Source organism: Pseudorca crassidens, chromosome 15 (genome assembly GCF_039906515.1).
Source record: "Pseudorca crassidens isolate mPseCra1 chromosome 15, mPseCra1.hap1, whole genome shotgun sequence".
Lineage (NCBI taxonomy): Eukaryota > Metazoa > Chordata > Mammalia > Artiodactyla > Delphinidae > Pseudorca > Pseudorca crassidens.
Window position 1 is genome coordinate 38,507,044 of NC_090310.1, and position 18,716 is coordinate 38,525,759.

The 18,716-nt window shown below is 63.8% G+C and overlaps 3 protein-coding genes across 12 annotated transcripts; 2 read left to right on the plus strand and 1 right to left on the minus strand.

Annotated features, from left to right (window-relative positions):
• The first annotated feature begins 1,807 nt into the window (after positions 1-1,807).
• GNG13 (G protein subunit gamma 13) lies at positions 1,808-3,989 on the plus strand. Of its 2 annotated transcripts, none has more exons than XM_067707210.1 (3): positions 1,808-1,962; positions 3,481-3,612; positions 3,798-3,989. In XM_067707210.1, the coding sequence occupies exons 2-3, from the start codon at positions 3,515-3,517 to the stop codon at positions 3,901-3,903; spliced, it is 204 nt and encodes a 67-aa protein (XP_067563311.1). In that variant the 5' UTR covers positions 1,808-1,962; positions 3,481-3,514; the 3' UTR covers positions 3,904-3,989. The 2 variants fall into 2 exon arrangements, with proteins under 2 accessions (XP_067563311.1, XP_067563312.1); XM_067707211.1 differs by lacking the exon at positions 1,808-1,962 and adding an exon at positions 2,209-2,293.
• CHTF18 (chromosome transmission fidelity factor 18) lies at positions 3,952-12,765 on the minus strand. 6 transcript variants are annotated; one of them, XM_067707164.1, is made up of 23 exons: positions 12,625-12,765; positions 12,362-12,499; positions 11,949-12,143; positions 11,716-11,866; positions 11,382-11,550; positions 10,919-11,011; positions 10,772-10,824; positions 10,495-10,639; positions 9,964-10,173; positions 9,364-9,461; positions 8,940-9,063; positions 8,709-8,860; positions 8,491-8,584; positions 8,146-8,244; positions 7,873-8,003; positions 7,459-7,630; positions 6,395-6,619; positions 6,164-6,313; positions 5,941-6,071; positions 5,148-5,292; positions 4,931-5,044; positions 4,463-4,520; positions 3,952-4,387 (listed from the first exon to the last, which is right to left on the minus strand). In XM_067707164.1, exons 1-23 carry the CDS (start codon positions 12,659-12,661, stop codon positions 4,251-4,253), a joined length of 3,021 nt encoding a protein of 1,006 aa, XP_067563265.1. In that variant the 5' UTR covers positions 12,662-12,765; the 3' UTR covers positions 3,952-4,250. The 6 variants fall into 6 exon arrangements, with proteins under 6 accessions (XP_067563265.1, XP_067563264.1, XP_067563266.1 ...); XM_067707163.1 differs by having other exon boundaries at positions 6,164-6,619; XM_067707165.1 differs by lacking the exon at positions 9,964-10,173 and having other exon boundaries at positions 6,164-6,619.
• Positions 12,732-15,908, plus strand: RPUSD1 (RNA pseudouridine synthase domain containing 1). 4 transcript variants are annotated; one of them, XM_067707195.1, is made up of 6 exons: positions 12,732-12,870; positions 13,404-13,590; positions 13,664-13,787; positions 13,919-14,021; positions 14,175-14,276; positions 14,710-15,908. In XM_067707195.1, the coding sequence occupies exons 2-6, from the start codon at positions 13,409-13,411 to the stop codon at positions 15,135-15,137; spliced, it is 939 nt and encodes a 312-aa protein (XP_067563296.1). In that variant the 5' UTR covers positions 12,732-12,870; positions 13,404-13,408; the 3' UTR covers positions 15,138-15,908. The 4 variants fall into 4 exon arrangements, with proteins under 4 accessions (XP_067563296.1, XP_067563295.1, XP_067563297.1 ...); XM_067707194.1 differs by lacking the exon at positions 12,732-12,870 and having other exon boundaries at positions 13,382-13,590; XM_067707196.1 differs by lacking the exon at positions 12,732-12,870 and having other exon boundaries at positions 13,382-13,590; positions 14,175-14,237.
• Positions 15,909-18,716: the final 2,808 nt, after the last annotated feature.

An 18,716-nucleotide genomic window follows, 5' to 3' on the forward strand; every position in this document is an offset into this window, starting at 1 on the left:
AGTTAGTGGAGATAATTTCAGAAAAGCTGCTGGTCTCCCGGGATCTGCTCTGGGCAACTGCAAGGTGGCGTCAGCTGGAGCACAAGCCGTCACTGCTTCTGGAGCATCCTCCTCCCACCGCAAATCACTGGGCCTTTGCTCATTCCAGACCCACCCGTTACCCCTGGGGTTCACAAGTCCAGCCTCCCAGGAAAGTGAGAAATAGGAGTTGCTGGGTCCCCCAACTCTCACCAAGGACGGGAGCTTCACAGGCTCATATGAGCAGGCATGCGTCAGCTCGACCACCGCGTGGAGTTTTGGCCTCTGCCACATGAGGCCACCAGGGTCAGCACAGGGACCACTTCTGAACCCTGAGGGTCCACAGGGCAGCGGGTGTGACCAGCACTCATAGACAGGAAACAGTACCTCAGAGCAGGAGTGCAGACCCTGTGCCCCACACAGCTCCCTCCTGCAGGCCAAGCTCCCGCCATCCTGATGACTTGACGATGCCCAGGTATGTTCAAGTGTCATCACTAAGGCCTGTGTGCAGCTCTAAGGCTGATTTCAGCTGTGGTTACAGTGGAGCTCTCTGATCCACGGAGGAGAGATCAAACAGCGCCTGCAATGCAGGCCCCGGAGCAGACCACAGGGGCCATGCCCTGCCGGGTCACACCAGGGCATCTTCCAGAGGACTCTCAGGGCACTGTTGTGCCAGAACCTGGTCCTGGGTTCCCTGTTCTGCCCACACCCTCAAGGGAAAGGCATGGGTGGTGGCAGGCCCTGGCTGGCCTGGGTCTCAGTCTAAATCTTGAGCCAGTTCTGGGGGCTGACTCGACACCCTGCCCCGAGCCCCCACCCCTTGTGAGCTGGGCCCACAGCCACAGGAGAGCCCCAGGTAGCCCAAGCAACACAGTGCACGCCCAGTCACAGGGCACCCAAGGGGCCAGGCAGGGGGGTGGAGTGAGGCCAGCATTGCCAGCCATCTGCCCTGAGGAGGATGCTGGCACCCTTGGCTCTAAGCTCTCCAACTCCCATAAATCCATAATAAAAATAATCCCTACTTTTCCTAACATGGCCCAGTTCATGAAGTGCCTCCTGATCCGTCATCACACTGATGTGCCAGAGGGGCCGGGGAGGCGCAGCTGACCTTGTTTTATGCGGTCACAACAGGGAGGGCCCAGGAGCCCAAGGCAGGCAGGGAACACCCCCTACCCTGTCCTGCCTTCTGAGTGGACGCAGAGTCAGCCAGGGGAGGCTGCAGGAGCACCTGCCGAGGGTCTGGCCCCGGCTGCCCTGAGGAGCTGTGGGGTCTGGCCTCTGAAGGGATTGGTTGGTGAGCTGGGCCCTGCCACCCACTATAGCTGCCCAGTCTGCCTGCCTCTGGCCTGGGAATGCAGGGCAGGGGCCAGAGCAGGAAGCAACTCCACCCAGGCCCAGGTGGCCTGGCCAGAACAGGCTCACACTGTGGTGGGTCAGCTCTGGGCCTATCAGTGGACACTGCTGAAGCCCCAGGGGGATGTAGCATCTTGACCCCATCCTTGCTATTCCCACCTGGCCTGGTGACTCCAGCCCATGAGAGGCAGCAGCGGCTGAGATACAACCTAACAGCTGATGGTCTTTGGTGCTGCACAACGTGACAGCCCAGCCCATCCAGCCCAGTGGGAGGACATGTCACCCAGGGCCAGGGCTAACCCCACACTGCTCCCGGATGCATCTGCCACCCCCAGCTGGTGCCCCAGCAATGGAGTGCCCTGCCTGGGGCTGGCAGAGTGTGCCTGATGAAGCCAGATTCCCAGGGGCAACCCAGCCCTGAGGAAGGAGGGCAGAGAGTGGGGGCGGTGCTAGGGCCTGGCCCAGGTGGCAGGAGTGGGCGGGGCACCTGCCTGGGCTCTGCCCGCCTGTGTGCCCGGCTCACTCGTCCATCACTTCGCCCTCGCCATCACTTGGCCCTTGTCATCTTTGCCCTAGCGGTCACCGTCCAAGGTAGGTCTGGTGAACTGGCTCCTTGCGCTGAGCAGGAAACCGAGGCCTGGGGCTCTGGGGCTTGCCCAGGTCCCATTGGGCTGACCTGGACCACCCTAACCCCCGAGGCACCCTTGCCTGTCCGTCTGCGGGCGAGGGCAGCGGCCCTGCGTGTCGCAACGGGCCGGCCTGACCGGTGGAGAGGACCCCTCCGTCCGCGGGCTGGCTGCGTGGGGAGCCGCGTCCGTGCGCCGTGCGCGCCGCCCGCGCCGCCCGCAGTGCCCGCCGAGCGCCGAAGCCGGGGGCGCGCAGGGCGGGCGGCGGCGGCTGCGGCTGCGGCGGCTGCGCGCAGGTAAGGCTGGCGGAGACGGGGGAGGGGGCTGCGGACCGGGCTGCCACCGCCCCCAGCCTGGGAAGCCCCCGCCCACGTGACTCTCTGAGAACCTGAGCCGCCGGGTGGGGTGCTGGAACTCGGGGTCTCTAGGAGGGAGCCCCTGCTCGCCCCCCTGGCTGCCCCTGAAAAGTCCCCCTACTCCCCCGGCTCTCACCCTCACTCCTGGCTGACCCTCCCAGGAGCTCCCTCCACGGCCTGAGGCAGGCGAGGTCACACTCCTGGCAGGACCTGCCCACACTTCCCAGGTCAAGGAAGTCGGTTCTCTGGCTCCCAGCCTCAGTGATGAGGGCAGGGGATGGAGGACAGCAAGGGGCTCCCTGGACCCCTTGAGTGGGCTGCAGCAAGGGAGACAGGAGCAACCTGCCCTCACTTGGCCGCAGCTGGCCGGGTTTCCTGAGAGGTCTGAACCTGTGGCTGTGACGGGCGGGCCCACCCTCAGAGACGGGGCCAGGGGCTTGTAGGCAGGTCAGAGAAGACACTGGGCAGTGGGAGGCTGCAGGGGTTCCAAGTCTTGGACCAGCTGCTCAGCCTGGGACCCCAAAATCCCCAGCACTTGCCCCCAGCCCCCTGGCCAGAGATGCAAATAGCAGCCTCACTCTCCTGGCCCCTGGATTAACCTGCCCTCGGGGTGGGCTTTGCCCATGCAAAGCAGGGGGAGGCACGTGTGGGTGTGGGTATGGGTGTGTGTGTCAGGGTCCCACCCCTGACACGATAGGTTTCTGCTACCGGGAGTGGAAAGTGGGTCTTGCAGGTGGAGGGTCAGGGGACCTGTCCTGTTCTGCTATCCCCCAGCACCGGGACATTACCCCACCTTCTCCAACCCACAGGCCCAGCCTTGGTGAGGCTTTGCTGGTGGGTAGGGGTGGAAAGTTTTCTCTGCAGTTAATTAGCCCCATGGGAGGTGGGGGGCAGGCACACAGGGTCTCATTAGTGGGGCCTCAGCTCCAGCCCTGTACCCTGGTGAGTGGCATGGGCTGTGGGGGCCTCCCTAGGCAGTGAGCTGGTGTCAGTGTGATAGGGTGGGGGCTCCCTCCCTCCTTTTGTTGGGGGGGTGGGAGGGGGCTCACCAGTGGGGATGGAGCATCTGGAGGGTGATCGTAGGCTGGCAGCCCCCTGGCTCTGTTGATTCCTCCCATACCTTCTAGCCCCAGGCTGGCCACTTCCGAAGCCCCGGATGCCATGGAGGAGTGGGACGTGCCCCAGATGAAGAAAGAGGTGGAGAGCCTCAAGTACCAGCTGGCCTTCAAGAGGGAGATGTCATCCAAGACTATCCCTGAGTGAGTCCCCAGGACCCCATGGAGCCCCAGCCACACCCCACCCAAGGCCAGCCATGATCTGCATCTCGTTTCCCTGCTCTGTGCTCATTTGTATGAGCCAAAACCACACCCCCACACACTGCCATCAGGCAGCACTTGAGGGAGGGCAGGTGCCCTCGTGCTCACCCTCCCCTCCCCACCCACAGGCTCCTCAAGTGGATTGAGGACGGGATCCCCAAGGACCCCTTCCTGAACCCCGACCTGATGAAGAACAACCCGTGGGTGGAGAAGGGCAAGTGTGCCATCCTGTGAGGCCCCCACACCCCAGACTCACGCCTCCCTGTGAAGAGAACGACTCTGTAAAAGTGTGACTTTTATAAAGAGTTTTCAAGCATGTACATGCTTTTGTACATTTTCTAGGAGAGAGAAAGCAACACCCAGGCACCCAGTGTGTATCTGGGGACATCTGGTGTGGCTCCAGGGTGGCCGGTGTGGATCCAGGGTGTCTGGCACAACCCCAGAGTGTCCGGCATGGACAGGGGGGTCTGGCACGGCCCCCACAGTGTCCAGCATAGATCCTGGGGACGTCAAGTGTGGGTCAGAGTATCTAGCACAGCCAAGGTGGCAGCATGGATCCTGGGGGCTTGGTGTGGCCCAGGCTACAGCAGGTCCCTGATGTACAGGCTGCGCCGCACGGCGTTGGAGACGCCCTCCTTGAAGCGGAACCAGACGTCGCTCCTGCCCACCGCGGTGCCCATGCGCTGCTCGGCCGTGTCAGTCTCAGGGGCTGCGTGCTCTGCAGGGGCCACACAGTCGTTCCTCCACCCGACCCTGACCCCAGTCCCTCAACCACCCCCACCTCCCCACACACCTGTGCTCGGGGCTGCCGCTCTCTTGACAACCACACGACCGAAGAAGTCCCTCTCGGGCTAAAGGAGATAGGCTGGTCAGGTTCACGGGGGCTGACCCACAGCGGATAGTCCCCTACCTGGTGGGAGGGCCCAGAGGCCATCTCCCAGGGAGGAGGGATCTCGTGGCACCTCTGGGCAATGGCCCCCTACCCTCACCCCAGCGCGGACCCTCTCTGCAAGTGTTCCCTCCACCCTTCACCACCCTCACAGTCGCCTGCTCCCTGCCAAGGTCAGGTCCAGGGTGGGAGGTGCCAGCATCCTGCCCAGATGAGAAACTGAAGCCAGGTGGAACCATCATGCTGAACAGCAGGGAGCTGGACCTCCAGGACTTAGAACCATAGGACTCCAAGGTCACCCACCCAGGCCCACGTGGCCCCACCCTCTGGCCACCTAGCCCCGCCCCCCCATTAGGGTTAGGGTTACCACACCTGCTCCTCCAGGGCAGCTCTCTTCAGGATGCACTCCAGCCGCTGCTCGTGGCTGCATGGGGCAGATGGCTGCGCCCCTTTCTCCCCAGTGCCCCCCAGGGGACCCCCGTCCACCTACAAGAAGTCACGTACAGTGAGAGCTGACTAGGCAGAATCATACCAGGGACGGTGTCCACTCTGAGGGCCCTGCTCTGCTCAAAGCCTGGGGTGGGCTCACCTGGGGGCCGACCCTAGCCCGGGCCAAGGCCTCCACCCGCCGCATCTTCTCCACTTCAATCTCACGGGCAATGAGCTGCTTGGCCTGGTAGGTGAGGGGCTTGCGGGTGGGCAGCTCGCGAAAGCGGCAGACATCCTCCACGTTCCTGCTCTCGGGGTGAGCAGGGCAGGGCAGGACACCAGGGCACTCAGTCAGCAGAGACGGGGCAGGAGCTACTCACTAGCACCGACCCCAACTGCCAGAATGCAACAATGCAGGACCGGGTCCAGTCCTGTCCCTGCTGCACCCAGCTCTGTGGCAGCAGGGGTGTTATCCACTCTGAGCCTCTGTTTCCCCAGCTGTATGTGGGCTTGAAGAAGGCTGCAAGGGAGGAACTGACACAACGTGGCATGGCCTGGATTCAGGCCTGGGGCTGGGTGCTTGGGAACCAGCATCATTACTGCCTCAAGGATCTGCATCTGGACACCACTGCTGCCGGTCCTCCATCCCCACGACCCTCTCAGGACAGAGAAACAGGGCCCTGGGGAGCTCAAGGGCCCTCTGGGGGTAGCTCCTGGGGGCACTGAGAGGCTCTGCAGTTAACCTCAGGTCCCAGGGCTGTGCCCACCCCCCAGTCACATCCGGGCAAGGAATGAGCTAGGACTGACTCTCCCGCCCTCCAGTGGGGAAGCGGACTCACACCTCCACAGCCATGCATTTAGACTCACGCCGAGCAATCACCATGGCACTTGGAGCCCAGCCCCCCAGCCTCCTGCCCCCAGGCACCCCCACCCCAGGTGCTGCACAGACTCACGGCTCCAGCCTGTAGACATACTGCCCATCGGGCGTGCGCTCCTGGCAGTAGGTGAGGCTATAGGCGAGCATGGTGCCCACGAGGCTGGCCAGCTGCTGTTTCTCTCGGGCGCTGTACAGCTGTGTGCTCACCTGTGGGATGGTGGGCAGCAGGCAGGGGTGCTAAGCGTGGCCAGGGGCCTGCCCCCACCAGGAGCCACAGCCCTTCCAGGCAAGGCACTCACAGGGCGCAGCTTGGGTGCGAGGATGTCCAGGAGCAGGCAGAGGGTGTCCAGGATGAGCGCCTGCGGTGCAGCCCGGCTGCGGGTGGCTGGCGTGATGCCCGACACCAGCGTCTGCATCAGGTTGTGTGTCCGGCTCATCCGATTCTGGGCCTGGGGTGGAGGGCGGACGAGGACCAAGTCACCCAGGGCCCCGGTGTTAGACCCTGGGTATGGGCAGGGCGTGGGGCGCACCTCCTGCTGGCTGGTGGGAAAGGTGATCCTCGGCACATGGCTGGAGGCAAAGAGCAGGTGGAACGCCGGGGGCAGGAAGGGCAGGTAGCGCAGCAGCTGGAAGCTCTGGCCGTGGTGGGCGGCCCGGCTCAGCAGGTCGTCGAAGGCCAGCCAGTCAAGTGCTATGCACACGGCTGCCAAGCTGGAGTCCCGCAGCCTCAGCCGCAAGAAGTTGTCGAAAAGGCCCTGCGGGCAGGTGGACGGGCCAGTTCCCTGAGCCCCTCCAGCCTCACGCCCCCCCAGCCCACAGCACAAGCACCACACAGTGGGACCCTTCCCCTCCCACCTGCCTGCAAGGCCCAGGGTCTCAGGCACAGCTGCAGACACCAGCAAGTAGCCACAGGGCCCTGCGGATGGGGGTGGCCAGGAAGGCCCACCCTGCCACCCCAACTCTGGTTTGACCAAGACCCTGAGACATGTGAGAAAGAAGCCCCCAACCCCTCCCTAAAGGAAGTTCTGTTCACCAGAATCAAGGACACAGAGCCCCCACTCTTGTTCCATGTGGGAATCCCTCCCCTCCAGCCACCACACTGCCCTCCACACAGTGGATTTCCAGATTTGCAAGGATCCCCAGCTGCTAATCCAAAGCTGCTTAGCCAGGGAGGCAACTTACATCAGGCTTCCCAGGGGATGGGGGGCATCCACCACCTGCTCTCCACCCCACGTGCACCCACGTCCCTGTTCCCACAGCTCACATCCAGAATCCAGCCCCTTCCAGCTACTGCCGGGGCCCTTCAGATAGTTCCCCAAGAGCAGCCAGAGTGACCCCATCATACGACCCCACGCTGGCCATCCCCCTCCTGCCAGGGTCAGTCCTTCCTCCCAGCCTGTCCCTGCTCCCACCCCTTCTCAGAAGCCTCCCGATGCCCCGTGTCCACTCCCCGCCCTCCCACCCGCCTGTTTCTCCTCGGGCTCAGCACCATCTGAAGCGTGTCCCACTCACTGTCTGGGGATGAGAAACACTGCCAGATGCTGGCCTCTTGCCCCTCAGCCCCCCGCAAAGGTTTGAGGTAGAGCATGGTTACCTGGACCACCTTTTCGTGCTCACCCGCAGAAGCGGCCACATGCAAGATGTGGTAGAACCGCTGAGAGGCCGCGGTCAGGGGCACCTTGGTAGCGAGGGGCCCTGAACCCACGTGCCCATCACCGAGCAGGAGTGTGTGGGAGGGCAGGGTCGGGTCCTGACCCATGCGGTGCCTGCAGAGAGGGCCCTGAGGCTGGAGTGGAGCCCCCGCCCCATCACCCTGGACCCAGCCCTGCCCACCCTTTCCCTCCCGGCGGCACCAGCTTGTATACGTTTACGATACCCTGAGGTCCCCGAGAAGGGACAGTGAGGGAGGCCGAGGCAGAGCCAAGCAGCCCCCAGGGCCGTGCAGCCTCACACCCCGTCAGCAAAGGCAGAGCTGGCTGGCATCCCAGACTGGGGCTGGCCTACCTACCTCCGGGCCTGGGGCAGCTGGAAGACCTCCTGCCACACGGAGAAGAGGCCCTTGCGCTGGTCCTTGAGGCCAATGCGTGTGGTCTGCACAGCCTGAACGCTCAGCTCCCGCTGGCCCCGCCCATGCAGGAACTGGACATGGGGTGGGGGGTGGGGCGGTGAGAGTGGCTGACCCCCCACCCGTGTAGAAACTAGACACGGCGGTGGTGCGGGGATGGGGGAGTGCCAGCTGCTGGCTGCCCCTGCCCCACCCCCGCCACGGCCACCTGCCCACCTGTAGGGCATTGATGCAGGCGCGGATGTCGTTGTCTGTCTTCTCGCAGAGGGCCGCCAGCGCGCCAGGGTCAGGCCGCATGCCCCGCCGCAGGGAGATCTGCAGGGAAGTGAGAGGGTGAGTGTCCCCCCGACCCCCACCCTAAAGCCACCTCCTCCCTAGAAACAGGGGTCAGCTCCTATCCTATGGGGAGCAAAGGCCGAAAATCCCTGAGGAAGGACCTCGGTCGCTGCTTGGAACCACCCACCACCAGAGACCAAACTGTCCCAGCACCTCCACCCCATATCCTGGGACCAGCTGGGAGGCTGGGGGCCTGACGGCAGAGGGAGGGCAGCCCTCACGGACCTCCTGGAGCCGCTGTGTGAGCCTGGAGGGCAGCGTGGGCGGGAAGTGGAGCAGGAGTGCCTGCTGCTTCAGCTGCCGAAGGGAGGGCACGAACCTGTGGGATGAGCGGTTTGCACAGCGAGCCCACCTGGCCAGGGCCGCCAGGGTGCGTGCCACAGCCCAGCAGGCGTGGGGCACGCCCACCCAGCGGAGACCCCGTCCTGCCCCGCCCCACTCACTGGTCATTGCAGATGCAGATGATGGGCCTCATCAGGATCCCCCCTTCTGCCCGGCGCCGCCGCCCCCCGCCCGTGGGCACAGCGGGGCCCCCTGGCTCTGCCTCCTGTCGGCCCTGGCGATCCAAGACGCTCAGGAGAACATTGATGGCAGCCTGAGGGGACATGCAGACGGAGGTGAGTCACAGCCCCCACTGCCTGCCCACCCGGCCGCAGCACACCCAGGAGGCCCACCGTGGGGGCCCCGTCGATCTCATCGATAACCAGGCAGTTGGGCCTCCCACCAGTGCCCAACACCGACTCCATCTGCGTGGCTGCCTCGATGCGCGTTCGGAAGGCCTCAGGGCTGCGGTCATCACTGGAACCAAGAGGCCAGGGAGGGGCTGTCAGGGCAGCCATGCCTCAGCCAGTGCAGCAGCCATGGCCTCAGCCAGGGCAGCAGCCAGTGTCCCCAGCAGGACAGTTTCCCAGGGCAGAGCCACCACGTGTACAACTCACGGATACTACACAAGGCCACCCCATGACACTGTGGCCAAATCCCAGTGAGCCCTGAGGATGGACAACTCCACAGCCCACCACCCCGAGGCTTTCAGGGTTGTATCCCAGGCTCGACCAGACATGCCAGGACAAAAGGAGACCTGGCCCTCCCCCAACTCACCTCGCGTTCATTTCCACCACAGAGTACCCAGCATGCCGCGCAATCACATGGGCCAGGGTGGTCTTGCCCAGCCCTGGGGGCCCACACAGCAGCGCCACCTGCAGCCGAGGCAGGAGAAAACGTGCTGTAACCCACACCACCTCACGGACTCTGGGAGACCCTGACCCAACCGCCAGAGACTGAAAATCCTATCCCGTGAAGCTCAGTGCTAAGAGATGTTCTCCTGCCCTGCCCCAGTCACCAAAGGAAAACAAGCCCCTGCCTGCTGGTCATGCAGAGCGAGAATAAAGCCTTGCCTGAAGTGAGTTACGTTTGTACCTGACAAGGACACAGCTGTTACTGACGTGACTAACAGCCAGAACCCACCCACAGTCCAGCATAATCACTGTGGGGAGGTGCAGGGCCCTGCAAGGAGTGCTAGTCTTATCTAAGTCATTAGAAGAAAGGACTCAATTCCCAGCTCACGTTGCTGACACTCCTCACCTAGACCCTGACATCGTTCCACCTACACCCTCGGGGGCAGTAAATGTGCCTCATGGCCCCCAGAGGCTGCAATGGTGCCAGCCATCCAGAGAACAGCCCACAGCCAGGTGGGCTCACCTTCTGCCGGGGCCGCCCGCTTGGATCCAGCTCAGCCTCCAGCATCTCCTCTAGCACCTGTCCGTGGCTTTTCCACTTGCTGGAGGCTGTGGCCTCCTTGCCACCACGGGCCGGTTCCACACTGGGTCTGGGCTTCCGGGTGGGCCGCTCTCGGCCAAACACCACCAAGTCCCACAGCTTCAGCCACTTGAGGAGGCAGCGGTTGGTGAACTGCAAGAAGAGAGGCCCAGCCTGGGGGGGCGGCCACCAGCACCAAGGACTCCTAGTGCCTGCCCCTCATGTCACCCTACTGTCATGAGCCCAAAGACACACACAGTGATGCTGAGGCTGAATGACAAGTGATGACCAGTGAAAGGCTCTGTACTGGCCTCAGTTTCCCCACCTACAATTCAACGAGGCTGGTCAAATCCCTTCTCCAAATCCTGACCCCTCTGTGGGCTGGCAAAATAAAGACCTGCTAGGCCCTAAGTACTTTTCTCTCGGCAACAAAGAAGCCAGTCACACTTCACTTAAGCAAAAACAGGACCTCACGTCGTCACTGAGCAGCTCCGTATAGCGTTGGGGTGCGAACTCATCCACCCAGAGGCAATGCTGGGAAGCATCTTGGCTGTCAGCCGGCTCCTCCTCAGAGGCCCCCGAGGGCTGGGGCCCCTCCTCCACGTCCTCTGACCTAAGACTGGAGAGCATTGTGCCCTGAGCCACTGGGCCTTAACCCCATGCAGGGATCACACCCCCCAGAATACATGCTGGGGGTCAGCAATCCAAGGACCGGTGAGGACCTCAGAGGTGGAGGGGCCCACTGTGTCACCTGCACAGTGTGTCCGAGAGCCGCTGGGCCTCTTCCAGCAGTCGCTGCCGCCGCTGTGCAGACAATGGGGTTGGAATCAGGATGGCTCAGCCAGCCATTCACCCCTGAGCTACCTCTCCCTTCCCAGCAAACCCCAGTAGACCCTACCTCACTGTCGATCTTCTCCTTCAGGGAGGCAAAGGACACACCCAGCAGATCCAGCTGGCCACGGCCACGCCACCGGATGTCAAGAAGAGGGCTCTGCAGGGAAGGGAGAGCATCAGTCACCCTCCTCTAGGTTATGGGATTTCTACAACCCCCCTCCCAACAGTGCTCAGGGACCTAGATGGCATTTCCTAGCATCAACGGGCCACAAGGAGCCCCTTCTCACCAGGGACCCCAAGGGATCATTGGAATGGCAGCAGATCTAAGGTGGAGGAAAAGAGAAAAGAAGAAAACAAGTAAAAAGAAGGAGAAGAAGAAAAAAGAAGAGAAAGAGGAGGAAAGTGAAGGAGAAAGATGGCTCTCCCGAGTGGAAGACTAGAGGCCAGATGGACCTCTAGAGGGGTTCCCAGGTTCAGGGTAGGGGATGTGATGTCCAGGCCCCCGCTCGTGTCTGCACAGCACCCACCTGGACCCCAGTGCCCACTGGGTCAGCCTGAAGCACTAGAAAGGCCCGGTTGCCGTCAGTGGAGGTCACATTGATGTAGTCCTCCAAGACAGGGGGCCGCCTCAGGACAGGATTGCGGGCGGCTGGCGAGGCCTTAGTGAGACCCACATCAGCCCCAGTATCCAAGGGCCTGGGAAGGGACCATGACCATCTTGGGGATTCCTGGGGAAGGGACTTGGATCCACTGCTGGCTACCCAGCCCTCCCACAGACCCCCAATCCCCAGCCCTCAAGACGTTGTCGAAGAAACCAGATCCTTCCAAGATACTGAGATACCTGTACCCCAAGCTACACACCCCTTGCCCCATAGTTCAGCAGGGACCTCAGGACTCGGTGGGGGGGTGATGTCCTGAGTCGGGGAGTCAGGAGGCAGCGGCTCTTCCATCTCATCGGACCTGAAGTTCAGTCTCCTGGCAGCCTCCAGCCTGGACCGTTTGACTTTGGGGGCTGGGGAGACACATGGAAGGAACAGAGGTCCTTCTCCAGCCTCGAACCCCACCCCTATGCTCTGGGCCCCCGGAAAACATACTAGGGGGCAGGGGTCTGTCCCCGTGGATGTCAGCGGCCAGCTGCCTCTTCCTGGCACCGCCCTTGCTGTTCCTTGGAGGTCCGCCTGGAGAGCAGTGAGTGGCAGCGTTCCCTCCAGCAATGGTCTCCTCGAACGTCAGGCGGGGCCGGCCCACGGTGGGCCAGGGGTCCCTGGAAGGTGACATGGCGGTTGTCCCTGCGGAGAGAAAACTCACAGCAGTCATGCAGAGCATTTCGTCTGCACACAGTCACAGCCCCCGAGGTCGGCGGCGCTGCAGGGCCCTGCTCTCTCTCAGGTTGTTGCTGCCTCCCGGCCTTCGCGCCTCCCCTCCGAGCAGCCCTCCTGGAATCCCCGGGTGGGCCAGACCCCTGTCGAGCTACGGGGGACGAGGCCACGGCAGTGCCCACGCCTACCTTCCAGCTCGGCCAGCACCTCGAGCTCGGCCGCGAACTGGCTGTGGAAGTCATCCTCGACGCCGTACAGCTCCTGCTCGTAGTCCTCCATGGCCGCCCGCCGCCGGCTGCGAACCTCCCGCGCCCAGCGCGCAGCTCCTGCCCAAAGCGACCCGGCGCCGCCAATCAACGGCCGGCGTATCCGGACGCTCGCCATTGGTCAGCGGGAGGGGCGGGGCGTGGGCGGGGCTGCGCGCGCAGGCCGGGCGGGGCTGAGTCCGTACGTTGGAGCTGGAGCGGCGGGATCCGGGCGCTCTCCATTGGTCAGCACGGCCGCCCGTCTGCGCCGTGGGCGGGACGTGGGCGGGACGTGGGCGGGACTGAGCGCCCAGGCTGGGCCCGGCGAGGCGCACCTCTGTGGTCCAAGTGACTGCTCCGGGGCTGCTGGGCCACGAGGCAGGGAGACGCGAGGGCAGGAGCCAGGGCCGGGCAGCAGCATCGGGGGCCCAGACGGCGCAGCTCAGCTGCAGGTCGATCTCGGAATGGGCAGGGGCGCGGGAAGTGTTCGCAGTGGAGTCCGCCGGGCACCTCTCCGCCTGTGCCCATCAGACGCGGGAGGCGAGGGTTCCTCGGAGGGGAGGCAGGGCAGGGGACGTCTACGCGGGAGAGGGAGAGCCCCATCCCCTGCCCTGCACCCCACCCCACTCAGGAAAAGGCTCCTATCGCGCGTCCGTGGCCCGTCCGGGAAGGGTCCGTGGGAGCAGGCTGGAGGGCAAGACTGCTTCTCCCCAGGCCCGGGTCTGGCAGGACTAACCCACAGCCAGAGCCTAGGGCAACACTAGCTCCCCTGATATTGGCCAGACCCCTGCTACTTGACACCCTGCTACTTGACTCAGAGGTGGGAGTGCAGGCACACAGTAGGTCTGCAAGCTTGCCTGACACAGCCTCGGTGGCTTCAGACCCAGGGCCCTGGGGAGCAGGGGTGTCCACGCCAGGTGGGCAGGACCCTGATGTGGGCTGGGCACCCCATGACCCCGCTCCATGCACTTGCCCTGCACTGCAGCCACCATGGAGCCAGGCAGCGTGGAGAACCTGTGTGTCGTGTACCGGAGCCGTGACTTCCTGGTGGTGAACAAGCACTGGGATGTGCGCATCGACAGCAAGTCCTGGTGGGAGACGCTGACCCTCCAGAAGCAGCTGCGGCACCGCTTCCCAGAGCTGGCCGACCCTGACACCTGCTACGGGTTCAGGTACCCACAGCAGCCTCCGTCGGTGGGAAGCGGCCCACAGCCCAGCCACCACTGATCCTCTGCCCCATGCCAGGTTCTGCCACCAACTGGACTTCTCCACCAGCGGGGCACTCTGTGTGGCCCTGAACAAGGCAGCCGCAGGCAGTGCCTACAGGTGCTTCAAGGACCGGAGAGTCACCAAGGCTTATCTGGCTCTGGTAAGGCCCAGCTGGTCCTTGGAGCAGGAGACTCCAACACTCAATCCACTTTGATAGCCTCTGGCTGTCAGATGGGTTTCCCAGCAGTGGTGGGTGACCCCGTGAGCAGCGTGTGACCCCCTTCCTGGCAGGTGCGGGGGCACGTCCAGGAGAGCCGAATGACCATCAGCTATGCTATTGGCAAGAACAGCACAGAAGGCCGGACCCACACCATGTGCATTGAGGGCACACAGGGTACGGAGGGCAGGGGGTGGGGGCCAGGGGCACAGTCGTCCAGTGGGGACCCTGGGTAGGCTGGGGCAACCCGGGCAGGCGACCTGGGATTGGGGTGGACTCAGCCATGGAGCTGGCCCAGCCAACTCTCTGGGTTTTCCTTGCTCCCTTCAGGCTGTGAGAACCCAAAACCAAGCCTCACTGAGCTGGTGGTCCTGGAACACGGACTGTATGCAGGTGATCCTGTCTCCAAAGTGCTGTTGCAGCCTCTCACGGGTGTGTCCAGGGCGCGTGTGCCCAGGTCTCCTTGCTATCTGCTGATGGTGTCCTGCCTTGGGCATCTCCTGGCACAGGGCACCGAAGTGTCCCCATCACACAGGAAAGGAACCTGCCCAGGGTCTCCCAGCATTGCTGGCCAGGCTGACTCCTCCCCCACACTCAGCCTCACAGCCTGCAGCCTCTTGCCCTGTACGAGGTCGCTGTGGCCTGGGTTCTCTAGTTGATCGAGCATCGCCCTGGCCTCACCAGGGGCAACCCCAGAAGTCGCTTCTGTTCTGAGTTCTGACGTCTTTGTGGCATGAAACAGGGAGGTCTGCTGCCCCCAGGGGTTGTGTGAGGCTTCAAGGACGGTGCTGGGCATGATGTGAATGGGTAGGGGGTGGGCATGGGGTGGCGCCCCCGCCTGACTGGCCCCCTCTCCTCCCCAAAGGACGGACGCACCAGCTGCGCGTGCACTGCAGCGCCCTGGGCCACCCCATCGTGGGGGACCAGACCTATGGCCAGGCCTCGAACCAGGAGGACCAGCCCTTCCGCATGATGCTCCACGCCTTCTACCTGCGCATCCCCACATGCACCGAGTGCGTGGAGGCCTGCACGCCCGACCCCTTCGTGCCCACCCTCGATGCCTGCTGGAGCCCCCACACCCTGGTGCAGCCACTGGACGAGCTCGTCCAGGTCCTGCGGGCTGCCCCAGACCCTGACCCCACAGAAGGGGGCCCCAGGCCCTGCAGCCCCTCCACGCCCCTGCCCGGGCCGGGCCGGCCCCCACCGCCCCCTGCCAAGCTCCCTGAGACAGAAGCACAGCGGGCCTCCTGCCTGAAGTGGCTGTCGGAGTGGACGCTGGAGCCGGACAACTGAGAGCATCATGCTGGGGTGGGGATGGCAGGCTGGGACTCCAACGGTTGGGGGCTGCAGGTCAGAGTCCTGGACACATCCCTGCAATGGCCAGGCCTGGCCAGCAGGGGGAGCCAGGCAGCTGCAATTCCAGAGGATTAAGCTCTTGGGCTGTGGGACCCAAATGGGCCTCCCTCCCAACACCCCAACCCCCACAAACTGCCCCAGAGCACCTCCCTGGTTCTAGAGCCTCAACCCCAGGAACTTATTTGTAGACTTGATCGGGGTCACTCTGGAAGAGGCAGAGCCAGGACCTGGGCCACCCTCAAGGTGGGCTCCTCCTGGGCCCCCAGCCAACACCCCAGAGCACCGTGCTCCACGCTGCTTTGCTTGGACCCTCTGTGGCCATCACCCCAGCCTGGCTGGGTTCTCCATCTGCAGACCTCAACCCTCCTTGCTAGGCCCGTCTGACCTTGTGCCTTTGCTTCTGCTAGACTCTGCCCCCTCCACCTGCATCCTGAGCGTCTCACATGGAGGTGGGTGTGGGCCACACTCCTCAGCCCCCACCTCACGTGCCATCCCTCCAGGCCTGCCCTGAGCGCTGCTCCATGGGGTCTTCCGGGCCCCTAATTGCGGCTGCTGCCTCCGTCACCTGCCTGGCAATTTCCAGGCAGGACCTCAGCCTGAGAGCAAGGGCAGCCCACCAGCCCCCCCCTCCTCCATCCCCACAACACGGCCACGCCTCCCCAGCCATAGCTGAGCTCTGAGAACTGGGAATAAACGCTCAATGACTGACCCTGCAAGTGACCATGAATGTGCCTGATGTGGGGATTTCAGGGGGCTCACACCCCCACCCCATCCCTTCACTGGACAGACCTTTGCCCTAGACCCCAACAGGAGCCAGGACGGACCTTATAATCCTAGCTGCTGACCTGCCCACCCCCCATTCAGTGAACACCCTGCAGCCCTGGTGTGGGGGCTGGGCTCTGAGTAGGGGACAGAGCTGGGTCAGCTGCATCCCTGGAGGACCCCAAGACCCACAGTCAAAACCATCAGAGCATCCACCTGGTCCCACCAGTGTTCTCCGTAGAGCTGCTGCCCTCACAGTGCAAACCTTGGGGCCCTCCAACACCTCAGAATGCCACGGGAGGGCTGGCGCCTAGGCCTCCAGCCAGTTTGAGGTCACACACCATGTCCCTGTGCCCAACTAGGCTAGGCCCCTCCTCTTGGCCGGCCAAGGCAGACAGGCCCTATTGTGGGGCTCCTGGGCTCACCCCACCTGTAACCACAGCAAGCTCTCAGCCCAGGTGGAGCCAGAGGCAGCCCCCCACCCCACCCCCACCCCGCATGGGGCCTCTGCAGAGACCCAGGTCCCAGCCTCTGCTCCCCCGTCTCCTCATCTGTAACAGGATCGGAGGGACCCACGGGGCAGCAGCCCGGACAGATGGATGGCTACTGTGATGTGCCCAGCACAACCCTTTCTCGTCAGATGGGGGCGGGGTGGGAGAGCATCACCTTCCTGGCACTCCCAGCACCTCACCTCCTTGCTGAGGACTGCCCCACCTCTCCCCCCACCACCCTCCGCTCCACCTCCTTCCCACTACCTTCAACCTCTGCCCTCCTCTCCCCGCCACCATCTGCCCCCCCACACCCTAATGCCCTCCTCTGCCATCAACTCTTACCTGTTTCACCCCCTTCTCAGCATTTCACCACTGTCTCCTCCTTAGGTCCCTGCGGAGCATCAGCCCCTCACCCACAGCGTGGCCCGGCCCACAGACCCTGCTCAGTGAGTGTGTATAGAGAATGAAAGAATGGTCCCCAAAGGACTCAGGGCCGTGAGCCCACTTTGTGCAGGCTTCCCGCCTCTCCCCACGCCCCCTCCTCACGGCCCCACCCCCTACACCTCTGGGCGGTGCTCAGCCACTGTCATGCCTGCTGTTGCCACACGGGGTCACTGCTGACCCCGGCCCCTCATAGCCCTGTCCTCTTGAGACTGCGGTGACCTTTGGAAGTTCCATTTCCCATGGACACACCCAGGTGCTTCCCAACTGCTGGCACCTGCCAGAGGGTCTGGACCTACAGGGGCTGTGGCCAAGCCAGGACCACCCTGACAGCCCTTCCTTCCAGGGGCCCCCAGGGGCCCCTCCCCACCCAGCTCAGGCAGGGCTACCCCACAACACCCCAAAGGGTGGCCAGGTCTTCCTCTCTGTGCCCCAGCGACTGGCCACATGTTGGGGCCCTCCCTGGGGCACAGGTCCTGAACTCTGGAGGGCGTTTCTCATGCCAGGACAGAGAGAATCATTTTTCTTCAGCTGGCTGGCATCATTGCTGTCCCCCCGCTCAGGTCCCAGGAAGCTGCTGGTGAGGCCAGGGAGCCAAGGGTCACCCCCATCCCCACCCTTCTGTAGCCAGAAGTCTCGGCTGGGCCAGGAACCAGCCTCCAGGGCCCCCACCCCCGACCCCAGCCACAGGGACGGGAGCACACAGCCGACGCCACCACGTGGCCCTGGGGCTCCAGCCCCTGCTTACTGCCAAATGGCCTGAGGAGGTCAGCCAGGTTGGGGCCTTGGGACGACCCTGACTGATGGTCTGCAGGGTAGGACCAGTTGGCTGAGGAGGGGCCTAGGGGAGAGCGGAGGGCAGGCGTGACCCGCCGCAGAGCACTGACCTGGGCATGACAGCCTGGCTCAGGGCCCATGGGCTGAGCCTGCAGAGCAAGCGACAAGACAGACAGGAAGAGGGGTAGACTGGACAGACAGACAGGCAGCCACGGAGGGAGGGAAGGCAGGATGGAAGGGCAACAGGGGCCCATGGGTAGGAACTGCCCTGGGGATGTTCCATGTATATTTCCTCTCTCCCCACAGCCTGGCTCCTCCCCCTGAAGAGCCCTGTCAGCCCCTCTGAGAACCCCCAGGACCACAGATCCCGACCTTGCTCCCTACAGGTATGCTGCCTCTCCCGTTGGCCCCAGGACATGGGGTCCACCCAGTCCATCTGCCCCCCACAGCCTACTGTGGGGCAGCCCGTGAGCGGTCATGCTCCAGGGGGCACAATGCCGGCAGGTCAGGAGCACACCCAAGTGCCCAACCCTGCCCCTGCTCACTCTGTGTGGACAGGGACAAGCCGTCAGCCAGCGTGGGCCTCAGTCTCCTCGTGTGTACGGCAAGCATTGTGCCGTGCTGCTGGCGGGAGCCGGATTCCACGAGCAGTACAGGACAGAGCTGGGGATGGGTGTGACTCTCTACAGCCCAGCACTTGCTCTGTTGCTGTGGTCATTTGTCCACCCGGGGCCTTGGGCTTCCCTAGAGGCCAAACCCAAAAGGGGCAGCCAGCATCTGGCCTCCTGCACTCACTGGCCTATGGGGAGTGTCCTTCAGCCAGGCCTGGACCCTGAGGTGGGTGGAGACCCCACCACCAAGTGACATCCCACCCCCACAGACCCCTCAGCACCCAGAGCTCCAGCAAGCCCTCAGCCAAAACTGACTGCTCCAGAGCTGACCAGCCAGCCTCAGGGGGTCAGTGCTAGAGCCCAGGGTGAGCCTGCCCACCTCCAGCGGGACCTGCTCCCTGGACCCCGCCCCCCTCCAGACCCTGGGGGTCACT

What these genes read in the sequence shown, in the direction of transcription:
- GNG13 (XM_067707210.1), top strand. Translation starts at nt 3,515, where the DNA reads ATGGAGGAGTGGGACGTGCCCCAGATGAAGAAAGAGGTGGAGAGCCTC. An exon ending in TCATCCAAGACTATCCCTGA is followed by an intron (nt 3,613 to 3,797) that starts GTGAGTCCCCAG and finishes CCCCACCCACAG; the next exon opens with GCTCCTCAAGTGGATTGAGG.
- CHTF18 (XM_067707163.1), bottom strand. Translation starts at nt 12,661, where the DNA reads ATGGAGAGCGCCCGGATCCCGCCGCTCCAGCTCCAAC. An exon ending in CAGTGGGCACTGGGGTCCAG is followed by an intron (nt 11,012 to 11,381) that starts GTGGGTGCTGTG and finishes CCTTCCCTGCAG; the next exon opens with AGCCCTCTTCTTGACATCCG. An exon ending in GCGGGCGGCCCCGGCAGAAG is followed by an intron (nt 9,462 to 9,963) that starts GTGAGCCCACCT and finishes CCTCGGCTGCAG; the next exon opens with GTGGCGCTGCTGTGTGGGCC.
- RPUSD1 (XM_067707194.1), top strand. Translation starts at nt 13,382, where the DNA reads ATGCACTTGCCCTGCACTGCAGCCACCATGGAGCCAGGCAGCGTGGAG. An exon ending in CCAAGGCTTATCTGGCTCTG is followed by an intron (nt 13,788 to 13,918) that starts GTAAGGCCCAGC and finishes CCTTCCTGGCAG; the next exon opens with GTGCGGGGGCACGTCCAGGA. An exon ending in GCTGTTGCAGCCTCTCACGG is followed by an intron (nt 14,277 to 14,709) that starts GTGTGTCCAGGG and finishes TCCTCCCCAAAG; the next exon opens with GACGGACGCACCAGCTGCGC.